The following is an 18,717-nucleotide window of genomic DNA, read 5'->3' on the forward strand; positions in this document are numbered from 1 at the left end:
CCACCACATTCATATGGAACCAATTAATAGTATTCAGTAAAGCATTGGAGTGAACTGATGGAGATCAAGTGAAGGATGAGTGTATACTGTTGTAGTCAACACATTGTTATACATATTCATATCTTCATCTGAGATAGTTGGGGTGAATGTGTTATTTTACACTCGCGTTTGCACTGAAATAAAAAAAGGATGTGCCAGGATATTATCTATTCACATTCAAAAGTTGTCAAGGCAACACTCAAACAGGATTATCAGGCAGTTTTGAAGTAACTATGTTTTAATTGAAAAGAAAAACAAGTAATGTTGGGGTTGGATTGAACTGATGATCCAAAGGCAGGCAGTCTACAGGTTTAATTACATGTATTAATGTATTTGCTATAAATTAGTAGCAGCAAGGTTTATGGATAAAACAATGGAGGCATTGTTGCTAAGAAAAGAAAACGTTTGGAACAAAATAATTTTGAAAGGTTGCTAACCAAATTTATACACCAAAAGTTGCCCTAAAGTTCCATGGAACTCTGGGGAACTGCAGAGTCAGGGGTCAAAACGATGTAGGTGTATCCCTAAAGTGTCATCTTTCATAAAAATGTGCTCTAGTGATCTATTTACAAATATGAAAATATTGATTCTCGCCCCTTTAAATATATGCTTGTTCAGTACTGTACGCTCCACAAACAAAATTCCATTCAGCTCCAGGACGAATAACACCAAAGCAATCTGCACTGGCTACACCAGGGACAACATAGTTCAGTTTTTAATTTGTGTGAAATAACACAAATCCCTGAAATGCAGGGTATCATGAAGTGATAGCTATGTTATAACTCCTAATAATACAAGTAGTCTGCTTCATTTATTTAATCCACTGTATACTTTATATATTCTAAACTCTTATCTTCAACTCCACTTCTGAAGCCGGTGCTCTGACAAGTATATACCTTGTCTAAGGCCACGTTTAGACATAGCCGGGTATTTACAGAAACGAAGATTTCTACCCCTCCGTTTTCGAAAATAACGTTGTACACACAAGGTCGTTTTCAAAAAAGTTTCTGTTAATATGAACCCGCATAAATACGCCCCCGGGCGCCGTCATAACTCTGCCAAACCTGTAGTCGGCAGTGTAACGAGAAGGATAAAGACATGCAAACCAATCAGAATTCTCAAGACTCGAGACATCCGAGGAGTATCCTCATGTCAAGGAGGAAATAACTCAGGCGCACCTGACAATGAAAATGAAGGCAGTCGACACTGGACGTAGGAGCCAGTGTTGCCAGGTCCATGGTTTTCCGCGAATTGGGCTACTTTTGAAGTGTTGCCGGTTGAATTTGTTGTCCGCTGGTTCGGTAGACCTATTTTGCATGCAAATTACATGAATATCTTTAAATAAAATCCATATTTAAAATGAAATAATTTATTTATACACAAATCCTACCAAACTGACTCCAGATCAGCACGTACACACATGGACATTGGACACGCCATACACACACTTTAAAAGCAGTGTATATGGTTTGGCACGGGCATATTTTGAGTTCTGATATTGGGCTGGTACACACAGACCTGGCAACCCTGGTAGGAGTGGCCAAACTAACTGTAAACATAGGACGCTCACATGACGTGAAGTATTTTTAGTCGCATACTGTGACGTTTGACAACCTGAAACTCCGTTTGACCTTGTTCACACGCAAACACAAAAACGGAGTTTTCAGAAATCTCCACTTTGGCCGGAGTTTTTAGAAATGATCGTTTTCCGTGATAAAACCTCCGTTTTTGTGTAAATGAAAGGCCAAAACGCATGAAAATATATGCGTTTTCCCATCGTGTAAACGGGGCCTAAATGTCAGTACACACACGTAAATAATACAGCTACATCAAATCATTGTCTCTCTACTCTTCATTTTTGCCACAACAATATTCAAAAAGATAGATTTGTTTATCATGTTGAATGTTGCCTTGTGCTCATTTAACACTAAACATAAACATAACTAAAGTTTACTTTCAATAGAAATCCTTTATGACTCATTTGTAGGGATGAGAATTGATACGATTTTAACGATTCCGATGCCTTATCGATTCCTGCTTATCGATTCGATTCCTGATCGATTCTCTTATCGATTCTCTTATCGATTCTTATTGGGCAAGGGGTGATAAGGACCCGAAGGGAGTCTTCTTTAAAGAGAGGAACCTATTAAATCAACACTCTTCTTTTCTCACACTCTTTCACAACAAATGATCTCATTGGCGGGCCAGAAGAACCAATGAATGAGCGACAGCGATGGAAGCAGAGGAAGAAGAACCAATGAGAAGACACCACCCTCTTTGCTCCCGTCCAATCAGAACTGTCCCTGTTGACTATTTCAATGGCCGAGCGCTCTGCTCTGGGCCTCTGAGTACAATAGGTAACAGGCGGAGGGGGGTCCATGCATGATGTCTACTTGTATCCTGATTTCTGAATAAAACGCTTATAGATGTAACGTAGAAGTCTACCGCTCTTTCTTTCAGTCAGGTCCGTCCGGGTGGTGTGTTCCTGTGTTCCTGTCCTCCAAAACCAACAGTATACTAATGCAATTTAGATTTAGATTTTTTCAATGTACCTAAAAAATACTTTGAACATGTATTTTCTCCTGATTGAACTCTGATCTATGAAGGGGTGAATAACTCAATTCCACTAAAAACGGATTGAATTGTTAGTAATGGTGTTGGTGATGAGGTACAAACTATAGTTTTTAGGATTTTTTTGTTTCTGACCACTTTTGGATGATTCAACATTAACCGGGTCAAATTGACCCGGGAACATCACGGCTGTATGTAAGAAACGAACATAACAGGAGGGTTGCCAAATCAACACCTCTCTGCTCGGCATTTTGGCACAATATTGTGGGAACGTATCTTGCTCAGTTGCATTGTTTCATGATTTCTTTGGTTGTGTTCTGTGTCACACAATTCCAGGAAGCAGGTTTGACAAAGCTTCACTATTTAAATAGCCTCCAAACCGATGATTATTTGGAGAAGCTTGATCAGCCCTACTGAGGTTGACAACACCAAGCTGTTCATCTTGGACGGAGAAACTTGGGTTTTTGCAGAAAAAGGTAACACAGCGTCTCTTCTGAACTTAAGTTTTAGAATGTCATGTAATTTCATAGATACTCTTATACAGGCACGTGCACAGACATTTTGGGGGGCAGGTGCTCAAACCAAAAAAAAGGGCACCCATCGGCAAAATGATATTGATTGCTGTAACTAGAAGTGAGCAAGTAATTGAAACACATTGTGTCATGAGAAGACATGAGAGCTAAACAAAATTAAATTGTTTTCTATTAACAATTACAATTAGTTTTTATTTACAAAATGATAGGAGCGAAAAATGCCATATAACAACTTACTAACCTCGACCGCTCGGTCATGCCGGGAAATATCAAACCTCTGTAAAAGCATTAAAAAACCTCAGTCTGATATTTCCCGGCATGACCTCACTCTGGGTTAGTAAGTAGTTATTACAAGTGTTGTTTACCTTCGCATTGAAAATGCGGAAGGTTATGTTTTGATCGCTGTGTATTTATTTGTTTTTGTGTGTGACGAAGGTATGCGCTTCACCGAAGGCCGCCGTTTCTAGTTTTTCTTGCATTTACTCTTTTCACCCTCTGCAATGCTCATTCAAGATTGATCTTTGTAAAACTGCAACAGACAAAACAAAGAGAAACATACCACATAAAACAATGTGGTACAAGGATAGCAATTATAGTTGAGCTGCAATTTTGTGAATTCTTGTGACATTTATAAAATGAATTAATAAGTTCAACATACTTTAGAAATTGTCTCAATAGCATTTATACTAGTGCTGTGAAAAATAACGCGTTAACTCAGTTAATTCAATTTCAGGTTTAACTAGTTGTTGTTTTTAACGCACGAACATGCGCAGAATGAGCTTCCAATCCGTCTGTTGTTGGTCGTCGGGACGAAAAAAAAGTCACTTGCAAAATGAGCTTCCAATCCACCACTTCAATCTGAACTCTGTCCGCTCTCATGCAGACGGTCTGTTCATCGGTAATGATCCTTCCGCAGGTTCACCTCCGGAAACCTTGTGACGACTTTTACTTCCTGTAGATCAGGGGTCTCAACACGTCGATCGCGACCTGCCAGTCGATCGCGGCGTAGTGTTGGTAGATCGCATGACATTAAAAAGATTGGCCCGCCCCCTGACATGTTCTCTATCGCACATCTTTGTTCTTTTATTAAACTAAACGTCTGTTGTTGATCGTATCTCCACAGCAGCATGTCATCTCTGTCTCTTCGCGTTGCGTTAACACTTATCGATCTCCGTCTCGCGCCACAGAGCTCCGTGCGCGCATCGAGCAAAAAAAAAGTCACTTGTCAATCTGTCCACCTGTCCGTGTCGGTGAGGCTTCAGCTTTGCAGCGGTGTCCCCGCCGTCCCTTTCATCACGGCCCAGTTCATGAAGAAAACCCACACAGTCAGTTTGCCTCAGCAGCTGCTAGAGGAAGACTAGAGGCCTTTAGATTGTATCATGGTGGAGTTAATGGTTGACAAACAAGAGGAAAATGTTCTGTTTAACCCTCCTGTTACCTTTACATTTACTAACATATTTTACCCTCGGGGTCAATTTGACCCCAGCAATTAAAACCTTCAGAAAATTATTAGAATTAATATTGCTTCCCAAGTTTAAGTGTGAGGTACTTTATGTTTGTTTGTTGACTACCTAAATAGCCCTTTAAATAAATAAAAAAGTTGATATTTCTTATATGTTTGACACAGTGAAAAACAGCCTGGGGTCAAATTGACCCCAAAGAACACCGACATTAAACATTGAATGGGGTCAAATTGACCCGAAAGGTAACAGGAGGGTTAAACATTCTGTTTAGGATGAAGATGTATTAATGTTCCATATGGAAGAAAACTGCTAAATAACTGCTGAGTTGCAGCACCATTGTATAGAAGAATGTATAAATGTATATATCCGTCTTTTGTCATAAATCTCTGTTCTCACAAAATATACCGAGAATATCGGTAATATGTGATTAATCATGATTAATCCACAAAAACCTGTGATTAACCCGATTAAAAATTGTAATCGTTTCACAGCCCTAATTTATACAACACAAATAAGATCCTGCCTGGATATCTCTCCCTCTCTCTGTTCACATGACGTCAGTAAACAGCTGGACAAGGCTGTGAAACCACGGAGTTCGTGAGTTTTTTGTTTATTTTCTTCGGACCAGTTGCGACGTCATGTTTTTAGCAGCGCTAATGTCGACGTGGTTAATTTATCACCAAACAACCTCAGGGGACAAACACCGTCATGACCTGTGTGTCTGATGCTGCTGGTCAGAGGAGAAGGAGGTGCACCCGGTTAGCGTGGCGTGAGGAGCACTGCGTGAGCACTAAGTGGAGGAGGAGGTGGGAGGCGGGGGCTCGTGAGCGGCGCGGAGCATGTCGAGGTGAAATTCTCACAAGAACTCAAATAAATGCCCTGTCGGATATCAAAACACATTTGGGGGGACTTGATGACAGAGAGTCATTTTTATTCTTAAATACTGATGAATGAAAAAAAAAAAAGGGGCTCCAGCAAAAAGGGCACTTTTCTCATCCAGGGCAAAAGGGCTGGTGCTTGAGCACCACTTGTGGTCCATCTGTGCACGTGCCTACTCTTATAGATCAATGTATGTCTTCATAAATTGTCATAATTTAAAAAAAGAAGAGAATTCATGCACAGTGGTGTAGTGGCTAGCACTGTCACCTTATAGCAATGGGGCCAGGGTTTGAATCCTTATCCCGGGTAGATGCTCCTCGTGTTCCAGTGTAGGGTTCTCCGGCTTCCTCCCACAGTCCAAAGACGTGCAGCTCGGGTTAATTGGAGACTCAAAATTACCCGCAGGTGTGGATGTGAGCGTGAATGGTTGTCTATCTCGATATGCAGGCACGTGCACAGATAGACCCCGAGTGGTGCTCAAGCACCAGCCCTTTTGCCCTGGATGAGAAAAGTGCCCTTTTTGCTTGAGCCCACTTTTTTCAGGATTTAAGAATAAAAGTTACTCTTTCTGTCATCAAGTCCTCCCAAATGTGTTTTAATATCCGACGGGGCATTTATTGTCTGAGCACTTTATCTTTATCCTTATCTTACCTTTCTGATACTTAAGTTCACTGTTGCTGTCGTGTTGATTGTTGTTTGTCATGTTTGTCATGTCTAAATGTTGCACCCTCCGCCAAAAAAAATCCTCGTTTGTGTAAACATTCCTGGCAATAAAACTTTCTGATTCTGATTCTGATTTGAGAATTTCGCCCCGACAAGCTCTGCGGCGCTCGCGAGCCCCGCCCCCCCCTCCCCCTCCCTCCTCCACTTCCTCCTCCTCGCAGTGCTCCTCGCGCCACCAAACGGGTGCGCCTCCTTCTTCTCTGACCCGCAGCGTCTGACAAACAGGTCATGATGGTGTTTGTCCTGTGACGTTGTTTTGTGATAAATCAACCACAACATTAGCGCTGCTGAAAACATGATGTCACAACTGGTCCGACGTTTCCTAAACAAAATAAACAAACAAAAACTCATAAAATCCGTGATTTCAAAGCCTTGTCACGCTGTTTACTGACGTTAGTTATGTTTAGAGAATAGAGAGGGAGAGAGAGAGAAGAGAGAGAGAGAGAGAAGAGAGAGAGTATTCTTATTCCGTTCTATTTAACAGGGGCTAGTCTAGGATTTGCGTGGTCAGACTGAAAAAAAATCATAAGGCCTCTTTGGTATTGTTCAGAGGGCCGGGCCAAATGTGGAGGCCGGCCGTATCAGGCCCTCGGGCCTTAGTTTGAGGACCACTGCTCTTGGCTGTTGATGTCTATAAATATCGCTCATTTTGAAAATGACGTCAGAGGGCAATACGGATCCGTATCAGACCAGCGAGGAGGGCGATACGTGGCTGGCATGACGACCCATTAGCCAATCAGAACGCTTGTACTGTTATTGCTATATAATAATTCATCTTTATTCATAAAGAAAATGTAAGCTAGCGGTCTGATGCTGCCAGAGGAAACACAGGTCAAGGACAGCTTCATCAGTGTATTGCTGTTTATGCTTCAACTCTGTCAGAATTTTTTTTTGGCATTGGGTGCCCTTTTTTTTGGTTTGAGCACCTGCCCCCCAAAATGTCTGTGCACGTGCCTGTCGATATGTGCCCTGCGATAAACTGTCGACCTGTGAGGGTGAATGTCAGCTCCTATACGCTGAATAGGATAAGCGGTTTGAATAATGTGATGTCATGTTAATTAAAGAGAGACAGTAAAAATGTGAAATGTTATTTTGAAAATGCACAATTTTATTTATATTACTAAATGCAAACAACTTTCCTTACAATTTTAACAGTGCAGTATCGACAATCAAGATAAACATGGTAACGTATTACATTTTATTTTGTGTCGATGCAGATAATTTACACATGCTGTATGCAGTATGCCATATTCAATGATCGTAACCCTTTTAATTTCTTTAATAGTTAGGTGTTGTCATTTTTTGCGGATTATTCTTTGGTAAGTTCCTGTCAATAACTGCAATGGTCAAGGTCAAATGTACAAATATTGACAATCACATTAAACTAAATTTCCCCCTAAATTACCAGCAAGCCAGCAGCAAGATGGTGTCGCCTTCAAAAGTAAGTAGACCAAAGTAAGATATTCTTTTTAAAAGACAATATTTTAAGCAGCGATAGAACCATTGATTGTTGTTTGGCCTTGCTACTATCCCACCTACAGTATGAGCACATTCATGTTCATTGTAAAGATACTAATGCAAAGATGATATAACCGTCTCTTCATTGTTTGTGTGTATCAGCGTTCATTTAGAATGTTGCTTTTGCTCTGCAGTTTCCCACCAGTCATCCTCTGTCTCTTATTGCTTCTTGCAGTGTGCTGGACCGAGTGGTTTGACCGAGACGATCCCAGTGGATCTGGAGACTGGGAAACCCTTGTCGATCTTCACAAAGTGCACCCAGGAAAGATCTGCCCAAAACCAGCAGCTATTGAGGCCCAAACTCTAACTGGGCTCAGTGTGGCTGCAGCCGGGGAGGTGATTCAAATGTAAGTTCTGACCGAGTATGAATAATTTTAATGAGTCTTATTGTATTCTACTGAATGTGATGCATTAATGTTGGTTCTCGATGTGTTTGTGAGACCAAATATATTTCCACATTTTATTCTGTTATATTGATCATATCTGTACTTGCTAATCACTGAGCATCAGGAAACAGCAGCATACACGTAGAAAAACTATTGAACTATTTGTGTGGAAGTACAATGTAAATATTACTTCTATTCAAAATGTCATTTAGCAGCCACAAACAAATAGTATGTTTAATATTGAATGTTTTAAAATAATTGAAATTTAAAAAGATAGATTCATCATAAGTTATAACACACACTAATGTAGTACAACAAATAATCTGTGTGAGGTTGTAGGACCAGTGATGGTTTGAGCTGAATTCTAACACAATGAAAAAGGGACATGCTGATATTAAGCAGGTATAATGTTTACAATGTGCATCATCTTCGTTTAGCATGTTTGTTTGCATTCTAAGATTGGATAATTATCACTGAACATGAGGTTCAGCTGAGGCTGATAGGAAAGTCTTTAGTTTTGGTGTTTACAAAAGCAAGTTTGACTTGATTTTATTTGAGATGTGCATCACAGAGGCATTTTAATCGTAGCATAAATGTATTCACAACATCTAGATGTACTGTGTTAAGTGTTTGTAAGGAAACACTAATTTACAACCCCTATCCACAGGAGGCTTTTTTCTTCTTCTTCTTTTCCTTGAGAAAAATAAGAAAATACATCCATAAATACATACACAGATACATAGACACATTACAAGTGTGTTTACATGGGTGTTAAGTGTGAGAACAATGTTGTTATTCTTTTATCCATGATGTATTCGCTCTATTAGAAACATTGAAATCGTGTTGCATTTTAAATTCAGTTGGTAGACTGTTCTATAGTTTCGCTCCTTGAACAGAGAAGACTGATTGTCCAAATAAGATCTTGCGCATAGAAATATGACAGTTCCCGTTTACTGAGGCCTGTGTGTTCAGTCTTCTGGTCGGCTGGTGTCTTGTAACAAATTCATTAAGCAGGGAAGGAGCATGACCATGTTGGCATTTAGAAAAAGCTATAAGTTGGAATAGCTCATACAGCATTCAAAGCAGAACATGTTATGTTTTTGCAAGATCTGACAATGGTGCCACCTCATTGATTGTTTTGTCCATGATTTCATATGTCTGGTTATACATATATGATGTGTTGTATAGTTGTTTGGGATGCTTGTGACCAGTAAGTAATGCAGTTTGACCAGATGATGGATGAAAAGTCCAGTGATCATAAAAGTTATTTAAAGTAATAATTAATGTGTTTCAGAACTATAATCGTTATCCACTCAATAGAAATATAAACAGTACACTCAAAAGCAGGAATGTCAACTTGCTGGTTGCACTGGTGGAAGGTGGTGAGGGGATCACCAAAGTCAGGAGGATTCATCCTCTGGGGAACAAGAATGTTTTATTTACATATCACACTGCGTTTCTTTTTTTCAGAAGTGACACAACTTCAGGGTTCGTCTGCAGAAACAAAGACCAACCCGACAAGAGGTGTAATGATTATCGCGTTCGTTTCAGCTGCCCTGCCTCTTTCTGTGATACAGATGGTAATATATGAGCACATTCATGTTCATTGTAAAGATACTAATGCAAAGATGATATAACCGTCTCTTCATTGTTTGTGTGTATCAGCGTTCATTTAGAATGTTGCTTTTGCTCTGCAGTTTCCCACCAGTCATCCTCTGTCTCTTATTGCTTCTTGCAGTGTGCTGGACCAAGTGGTTTGACCGAGACAATCCCAGTGGATCTGGAGACTGGGAAACCCTTGTCTCGCTTCACAAAGAGAACCCAGGAAAGATCTGCCCAAAACCAACAGCTATTGAGGCCCAAACTCTAACTGGGCTCAGTGTGGCTGCAGCCGGGGAGGTGATTCAAATGTAAGTTCTGACCGAGTATGAATAATTTCAATAAGTCTTATTGTATTCTACTGAATGTGATGCATTAATCTTGGTACTCGATGTGTTTGTGAGACCAAATATATTTCCACATTTTATTCTGTTATATTGATCATATCTGTACTTGCTAATCACTGAGCATCAGGAAACAGCAGCATATACGTAGAAAAACTATTGAACTATTTGTGTGGTAGTACAATGTAAATATTACTTCTATTCGAAATGTCATTTAGCAGCCACAAACAAATAGTATGTTTAATATTGAATGTTTTAAAATAATTGAAATTTTAAAAGATAGATTCATCATAAGTTATAACACACACTAATGTAGTACAACAAATAATCTGTGTGAGGTTGTAGGACCAGTGATGGTTTGAGCTGAATTCTAACACAATGAAAAAGGGACATGCTGATATTAAGCAGGTATAATGTTTACAATGTGCATCATCTTCGTTTAGCATGTTTGTTTGCATTCTAAGATTGGATAATTATCACTGAACATGAGGTTCAGCTGAGGCTGATAGGAAAGTCTTTAGTTTTGGTGTTTAAAAAAGCAAGTTTGACTTGACTTTATTTGAGATGTGCATCACAGAGGCATTATAATCGTAGCATAAATGTATTCACAACATCTAGATGTACTGTGTTAAGTGTTTGTAAGGAAACACTAATTTACAACCCCTGTCCACAAGAGGCTTTTTTCTTCTTCTTTTTTTCCTTGAGAAAAATAAGAAAATACATCCATAAATACATACACAGATACATAGACACATTACAAGTGTGTTTACATGGGTGTTAAGTGTGAGAACAATGTTGTTATTCTTTTATCCATGATGTATTAGCTCTATTAGAAACATTGAAATCGTGTTGCATTTTAAATTCAGTTGGTAGACTGTTCTATAGTTTCGCTCCTTGAACAGAGAAGACTGATTGTCCAAATAAGATCTTGCGCATAGAAATACGACAGTTCCCGTTTACTGAGGCCTGTGTGTTCAGTCTTCTAGTCGGCTGGTGTCTTGTAACAAATTCATTAAGCAGGGAAGGAGCATGACCATGTTGGCATTTAGAAAAAGCTTTAAGTTGGAATAGCTCATACAGCATTCAAAGCAGAACATGTTATGTTTTTGCAAGATCTGACAATGGTGCCACCTCATTGATTGTTTTGTCCATGATTTCATATGTCTGGTTATACATATATGATGTGTTGTATAGTTGTTTGGGATGCTTGTGACCAGTAATGCAGTTTGATCAGATGATGGATGAAAAGTCCAGTGATCACAAAAGTGATTTTAATTAATAATTAATGTGTTTCAGAACTATAATCGTTATCCACTCAATAGAAATATAAACAGTACACTCAAAAGCAGGAATGTCAACTTGCTGGTTGCACTGGTGGAAGGTGGTGAGGGGATCACCAAAGTCAGGAAGATTCATCCTCTGGGGAACAAGAATGTTTTATTTACATATCACACTGCGTTTCTTTTTTTCAGAAGTGACACAACTACAGGGTTCGTCTGCAGAAACGAAGACCAACCCGACAAGAGGTGTAATGATTATCGCGTTCGTTTCAGCTGCCCTGCCTCTTTCTGTGATAGAGATGGTAATGTGTGAGCACATTCATGTTCATTGTAAAGATACTAATGCAAAGATGATATAACCGTCTCTTCATTGTTTGTGTGTATCAGCGTTCATTTAGAATGTTGCTTTTGCTCTGCAGTTTCCCACCAGTCATCCTCTGTCTCTTATTGCTTCTTGCAGTGTGCTGGACCAAGTGGTTTGACCGAGACGATCCCAGTGGATCTGGAGACTGGGAAACCCTTGTCGATCTTCACAAAGAGAACCCAGGAAAGATCTGCCCAAAACCAGCAGCTATTGAGGCCCAAACTCTAACTGGGCTCAGTGTGGCTGCAGCCGGGGAGGTGATTCAAATGTAAGTTCTGACCGAGTATGAATAATTTCAATAAGTCTTATTGTATTCTACTGAATGTGATGCATTAATGTTGGTCCTCGATGTGTTTGTGAGACCAAATATATTTCCACATTTTATTCTGTTATATTGATCATATCTGTACTTGCTAATCACTGAGCATCAGGAAACAGCAGCATACACGTAGAAAAACTATTGAACTATTTGTGTGGTGGTACAATGTAAATATTACTTCTATTCAAAATGTCATTTAGCAGCCACAAACAAATAGTATGTTTAATATTGAATGTTTTAAAATAATTGAAATTTAAAAAGATAGATTCATCATAAGTTATAACACACACTAATGTAGTACAACAAATAATCTGTGTGAGGTTGTAGGACCAGTGATGGTTTGAGCTGAATTCTAACACAATGAAAAAGGGACATGCTGATATTAAGCAGGTATAATGTTTACAATGTGCATCATCTTCGTTGAGCATGTTTGTTTGCACTCTAAGATTGGATAATTATCACTGAACATGAGGTTCAGCTGAGGCTGACAGGAAAGTCTTTAGTTTTGGTGTTTAAAAAAGCAAGTTTGACTTGACTATATTTGAGATGTGCATCACAGAGGCATTATAATCGTAGCATAAATGTATTCACAACATCTAGATGTACTGTGTTCAGTGTTTGTAAGGAAACACTAATTTACAACCCCTGTCCACAAGAGGCTTTTTTCTTCTTCTTTTTTTCCTTGAGAAAAATAAGAAAATACATCCATAAATACATACACAGATACATAGACACATTACAAGTGTGTTTACATGGGTGTTAAGTGTGAGAACAATGTTGTTATTCTTTTATCCATGATGTATTAGCTCTATTAGAAACATTGAAATCGTGTTGCATTTTAAATTCAGTTGGTAGACAGTTCTATAGTTTCGCTCTTTGAACAGAGAAGACTGATTGTCCAAATAAGATCTTGCGCATAGAAATATAACAGTTCCCGTTTACTGAGGCCTGTGTGTTCAGTCTTCTAGTCGGCTGGTGTCTTGTAACAAATTCATTAAGCAGGGAAGGAGCATGACCATGTTGGCATTTAGAAAAAGCTATAAGTTGGAATAGCTCATACAGCATTCAAAGCAGAACATGTTATGTTTTTGCAAGATCTGACAATGGTGCCACCTCATTGATTGTTTTGTCCATGATTTCATATATCTGGTTATACATATATGATGTGTTGTATAGTTGTTTGGGATGCTTGTGACCAGTAAGTAATGCAGTTTGACCAGATGATGGATGAAAAGTCCAGTGATCACAAAAGTGATTTTAATTAATAATTAATGTGTTTCAGAACTGTAATCGTTATCCATTCATTAGAAATATAAACAGTACACTCAAAAGCAGGAATGTCAACTTGCTGGTTGCACTGGTGGAAGGTGGTGAGGGGATCACCAAAGTCAGGAGGATTCATCCTCTGGGGAACAAGAATGTTTTATTTACATATCACACTGTGTTTCTTTTTTTCAAAAGTGACACAACTAAAGGGTTCGTCTGCAGAAACAAAGACCAACCCGACCAGAAGTGTAATGATTATCGCGTTCGTTTCAGCTGCCCTGCCTCTTTCTGTGATACAGATGGTAATGTGTGAGCACATTCATGTTCATTGTAAAGATACTAATGCAAAGATGATATAACCGTCTCTTCATTGTTTGTGTGTATCAGCGTTCATTTAGAATGTTGCTTTTGCTCTGCAGTTTCCCACCAGTCATCCTCTGTCTCTTATTGCTTCTTGCAGTGTGCTGGACCGATTGGTATGACCGAGACGATCCCAGTGGAAATGGAGACTGGGAAACCCTTGTCGATCTTCAAAAAGAGAACCCAGGAGAGATCTGTGAACATCCTCTGCACATTGAGGCTGTTACTACTGACACAAATACCCCATCCACCTCAACAGGGGACAAAATCTTTCTGTAAGTTGTAATTTATATACTTTCAAATGTTGCAACCAACCACCAAATATAAAAATCAATACCTCTTAATAAAACCTCTTTCAAGATGTAATGCCTTGAGCGACTGCTTAAACCGTGAATATAAACTTGTGGAGATGTGGATTCACATTAGTTATATGCTATTCTAATGAGCCCCACGAGGAAACTGGCTTATAGGCACATAATGTCCACTGGTTTCTGCTGAGCCATACTTTATTCTTGTGCTAACTGCTTTGTTTGAGATAACAGCGTCTTTGGGGTTTGGAGAGTAAGAAATAACCCAATTTATTGGTATTCCTTATTCATGGTTACTTTCTTTTAATTGTTGTTGGCTATCTGAGATATTTTGAATTTAAAAAATATTCTACACCCGGCATCAAGAACAACATTTCTAAATATGATAATGAAATTTAATTTATCTTTGAGCAAAAATACTAAATAAATAAATAATAATTCCTGTTTACAACATTTTTCACCCTTAAAAATAAATTGTACTTTCTGTAAATGATTCTGATTATCTTACTGCTTGGAATTCTCTTTTTCAGCTTCTGTCCAAGCAAGGGATTCATTTGCCGGAACGAGGACCAGGAATGTGATAAATGCCTCGACTACAAAGTCCGGTTTGGGTGCTCGTGCTAGAAAAAAGCCCAGACTCTACCACAATCACTGGGGAGAAGAGTCATTATTTCAATTTTGATCACTTGAAATTTTGTCTGATTTTTCTTTCATGTTAAATTTACTTTCATAATGTGCCAGGTGGAGGAAGTACAATAGACCTTTTTCGATCTTAAAAGAATTTATTCGGAAGTGTGGTGTGTTTACGACAGATGGTCTGAGCAGTATCTATGTAGTCAGTAGGAGGTACTGGAAAGCAGTTCAATGGTAATTTTATAATTTAAAATACAGATTTAGTTTGCAGTAAAGTAAATGTATACACTCAATCTTATAAAATGCGTGTTTATGTGGGATTAGGGATTGTTCGACTCAGAATAATATGAATATAATGATGATTTATTAAAAGCAATCATGCAATGTTTTTGTCCATTTATTTTTTACTCTTTTAGGTTAAGGCTGAGAATACATTCAGCCGGTACTACTTATTTTCTCCTATTGTAAAAGAAAATAGAAACTGACAATAGTCGCATGAAGGTTAGCGATATGTTCTATATGGGTGTATGCTAGAGTGAGAGGTTTGACGGTTGATCCCCAGATCATTTTACAGGTGCTTTCATGCATCAATTTACTAGACTATCTAGAAGGAGAAGGATTCCAAGAATTTCATGTCCTCACCTCTTCTCAGCCTCAGTCCTCCTCCCTCATGCACCAATACCGATACCATGCGCAAGTGTTTTGTTATGAGGCATGTATCTATTCTTGAGAAGCAGACATTAGAATATTTCTTCTCAGACACATATTTCAGCTCCTACGTGTTGTTTATTCGGAACTTGAAAAACACATACAAAACATTTCATATTTAAGATTTATATTCACAATCCCCCTTTTTACATATTTTTTAATGTAAACTAAACAATAAAATAAAGCTACAAAAATGGGCAATATCAGTTCATAATTATGTGTGTGACTTATTTAACAGTGTAAATCTCTAACATTCTAAAAGCCTGTACCTATGTTATGAGGCGCGTATCTATGAGGAAGCAGACATCAGAATATTTAATCTCAGACAGATATTTCAGCTGCTACGTGTTGTTATTCTGAACTTGAGTAACCTGACGAACACATAAGAGCATTCAATATTTAAGATTTATATTAACACTTTACATGTTGTTTCTATGTCTGTTTTGTCAGTGGTCTGTTAAATGGTGAGCATTATATTAAGCCCTAATTAGTTACAAATAGGCACCAAGGGAGCCCATTAATGAAGCCCCAGATGCATGAACATTAACTTTCCGCTTTTTGGTTACACTTTCATGTGTGGGCTGGAAGGGCTTTCTCTAAACTCTTGTTCATGGACATCAAGAGAAAACTTTATTGGAGGCGTTCCTGTATCAGAATACTATATATTCTGTGTCTGCAGGCACAAAAGTCACTTTTGGCAAGCATTGCCAATATTTCTATTTGATGGCCAAAATATGTACAGGCAGACAGATGCATCTATCCACATTCTGTCTATTCCTCTTTCAAACTTTCTCTCTGGGGTCTCAATCAGTCTCTCTCTCTCTTTTTCTCTTATACACACACATGCAGGATCACACGCGCACGCGCACACACACACAGTTGGCCGTTTTCTCATCATTTACACTGAGAAACGCCCTGTAAGGACATCCTTATCCTGCAACCCACACTCTGCTGGATGCTCTGTAATAACTCCAGCCGTCCACCAGGTTTAGTTCATGTTTAAGGTTAAAAACTAAATGCCCCCTTAGAGTGTGTGAACTGCCCACTCTGGGGAAAATGGAAGAGACTTTTATGTATAGATCGACATAAGTAGAGTTGCTCGACACTCTTGTCATTGACACACCGCCGCTGTTTCTGATATATGTGTGAGGCAGTGGTCTTCAAGGATGGGTGGTCTGTCTGGGGCTGAAATCGGACGTGTGTGTAGGGGTGTGTGAGCTCCCTTTATGTTAGGGGAGAGGGGCATTTGTTCTCTTAACCAGGGAGGTGGGACCAACAGATTAATAATAATAATAATAATTATTATTTATTATTATAGCAGCATATAGGGGCTGGACCAGGTGAACCAAAGCCAGCCCTAACGATAAGCTCTGTCAAAGAGGAAAGTCTTAATTCTATTCTTAACCCTTGTGTTGCCTTAGGGTCATTTTGACCCGAATCAATATTACACCCTCCCCCCGCCTTTGGGTCATTTTGACCCGATTCAATGTTTAACCCTCCTGTTACCTTTATATTTACTAACATATTTTACCCTTTGAGTTCAATTTGACGCCAGCAATTAAAACCTCCAGAAAATTATTAGAATTAATATTGTTTTCCAAGTTTAAGTGTGAGGCACTTTATGTTTGTTTGTTGACTACCGAAAGAACACCGACATTAAACATTGAATGGGGTCAAATTAATCCTAAGGCGGGGGGAGGGTGTAATATTGATTCGGGTCAAAATGACCCTAAGGCAACACAAGGGTTAAATAAGGTGTGTCTGCTTCCTGGACTTAAGGTGGAAGCTGGTTCCATTGAAGAGGAACTTGATAACTGAAGGCTCTTGTTGTCGACATCAAAGAACCAGTTTGCAGCAGTGAGGTCATGGTGTTCTTTTAGCTGATACTGTTTCTTATGTAGTGTCTCCTTGGTAAAAGGCTTTCGGGAAGCCAAACTTATACAGATATGTCTGTAACGGAACCGGTCTGTCCAGTAGTGCAGTTGGTCGTAGTCCAATATTGCAGAAGGGACATATTGTTCTATCTTGTCACAATTTTCAATGAAGTATGAGGAAGCTTTTGTATTCCTGGCTTGAACGCCTGAACATATCTTTCTGCAAGACCAATTGTTGCTGGATGCCATGGTGCATACGTGTTTTACAGCTCTCCTGAGCCTCATGGCTGTTGCTTGAGAGGTGACCTGTGACATATGAAACACATCCAACCACTTTGTATGTGCATCGACCACAACCTTGAAAATATGATTCAGGAACGATCCAGCAAAGTCTGTGTGTCGTCTCTTACAGGACTGACCCGGTGCCCAGAGTGAATCTTTTTTAACAAAGCTCTTCTCATCTTGGAGGGTACAATGACTCTGCTCCCCCATATGACACAACATTGCTCTGTGGACAACCTATTTATTTTGGTGTAAAACTCCTTCAGGTTTTCCTCTACTTGAATGGGCCAGCCTTCCATGACAAACTTATACACTCCTGACAACTCGCTGTCGGTGTGTGTCGTCCTTGCAATCTGTGTTGTGTTGAGTGGTGCTTCTTGTATATGCTTTGCCAGCAGTGAGTGGACTGGAGCTGGCAGGGGACAGCGGGCGAGTCCGTCAGCATTACTGTGTTCTTCTGATTTGCAATAAACAATGTGGTAGTCATACGCTGACAATAAAGTCGCCCAGCACTGAATGTGTGCTGCGGCCAGTGTAGGCAGGCTCTTGTGCTCACCAAACAGGGTCGGCATTGGTTTATGGTCAGTCATTAAGTTAAAATGTCTACCCCACAAGTACATAGTGGAATTTAGGTATGCCATATATCAGTCCAAGAGCTGGAGACAATGTACGGGAGGCACAAACCATGGGTTGTTGCTCCCCACCTTGCATGGCGTATTGGATAACTGCTCTGATGCTATAGGCAGAGTTATCGCAAGCTAAAGGTCGTAGTGGGCTAACACCCGGTCAGTAGTCAACAGTTATGTACACTTGACAAGCTGCCTGTTCAACCTCAGTCCATTTACAAACCACTTGGGCTCTGATCAGTCTGTACAATGCTGCTAAGATTGTGCTTTGATGTGGAAGAAATCTTATATATTCACAAATCCTAAAAACGCTGGAGATGTTTGACATTAAAAGCCGGAGCCTCCTGAATAGGGATGGGTATCGTTTGGGTTTTTCCCGATACCGGTGCTAAACCGGTACTTTAAAAACGATACCGGTGCCTAAATGGTGCCTGAACCAATATATTTTTTTTTTAAACGCACAATGAGGACATTAAAAACCTCTTTGGCCATATTCCCTGTAGAAGCCGTTATCATGGAGCACCGACACACAACGGATATCAGACTGTTAACATACACAATACATGTTCTCCATTATATGATGTGATATGTATTGTCATGTGCAGACGTTATAGGGTTAAACCTGTCACTGTTTTGATGGGC

General features: G+C 39.4%; 1 protein-coding gene across 7 annotated transcripts; it reads left to right on the forward strand.

Annotated features, from left to right (window-relative positions):
• The first annotated feature begins 2,964 nt into the window (after positions 1–2,964).
• Positions 2,965–14,969, forward strand: LOC130202711 (mucin-5B-like). 7 transcript variants are annotated; one of them, XM_056428430.1, is made up of 13 exons: positions 2,968–3,086; positions 7,369–7,391; positions 7,494–7,527; positions 7,617–7,649; positions 7,902–8,073; positions 9,583–9,692; positions 9,851–10,022; positions 11,528–11,637; positions 11,796–11,967; positions 13,480–13,586; positions 13,745–13,919; positions 14,483–14,591; positions 14,638–14,969. In XM_056428430.1, the coding sequence occupies exons 1-12, from the start codon at positions 2,993–2,995 to the stop codon at positions 14,574–14,576; spliced, it is 1,296 nt and encodes a 431-aa protein (XP_056284405.1). In that variant the 5' UTR covers positions 2,968–2,992; the 3' UTR covers positions 14,577–14,591; positions 14,638–14,969. The 7 variants fall into 7 exon arrangements, 6 of the variants coding, with proteins under 6 accessions (XP_056284410.1, XP_056284405.1, XP_056284404.1 ...); XR_008833388.1 differs by lacking the exon at positions 13,745–13,919 and having other exon boundaries at positions 2,965–3,086; positions 13,480–13,591; XM_056428429.1 differs by having other exon boundaries at positions 14,483–14,969.
• The last annotated feature ends 3,748 nt before the right edge of the window (positions 14,970–18,717 follow it).

This window comes from Pseudoliparis swirei, chromosome 12, assembly GCF_029220125.1.
Source record: "Pseudoliparis swirei isolate HS2019 ecotype Mariana Trench chromosome 12, NWPU_hadal_v1, whole genome shotgun sequence".
NCBI lineage: Eukaryota > Metazoa > Chordata > Actinopteri > Perciformes > Liparidae > Pseudoliparis > Pseudoliparis swirei.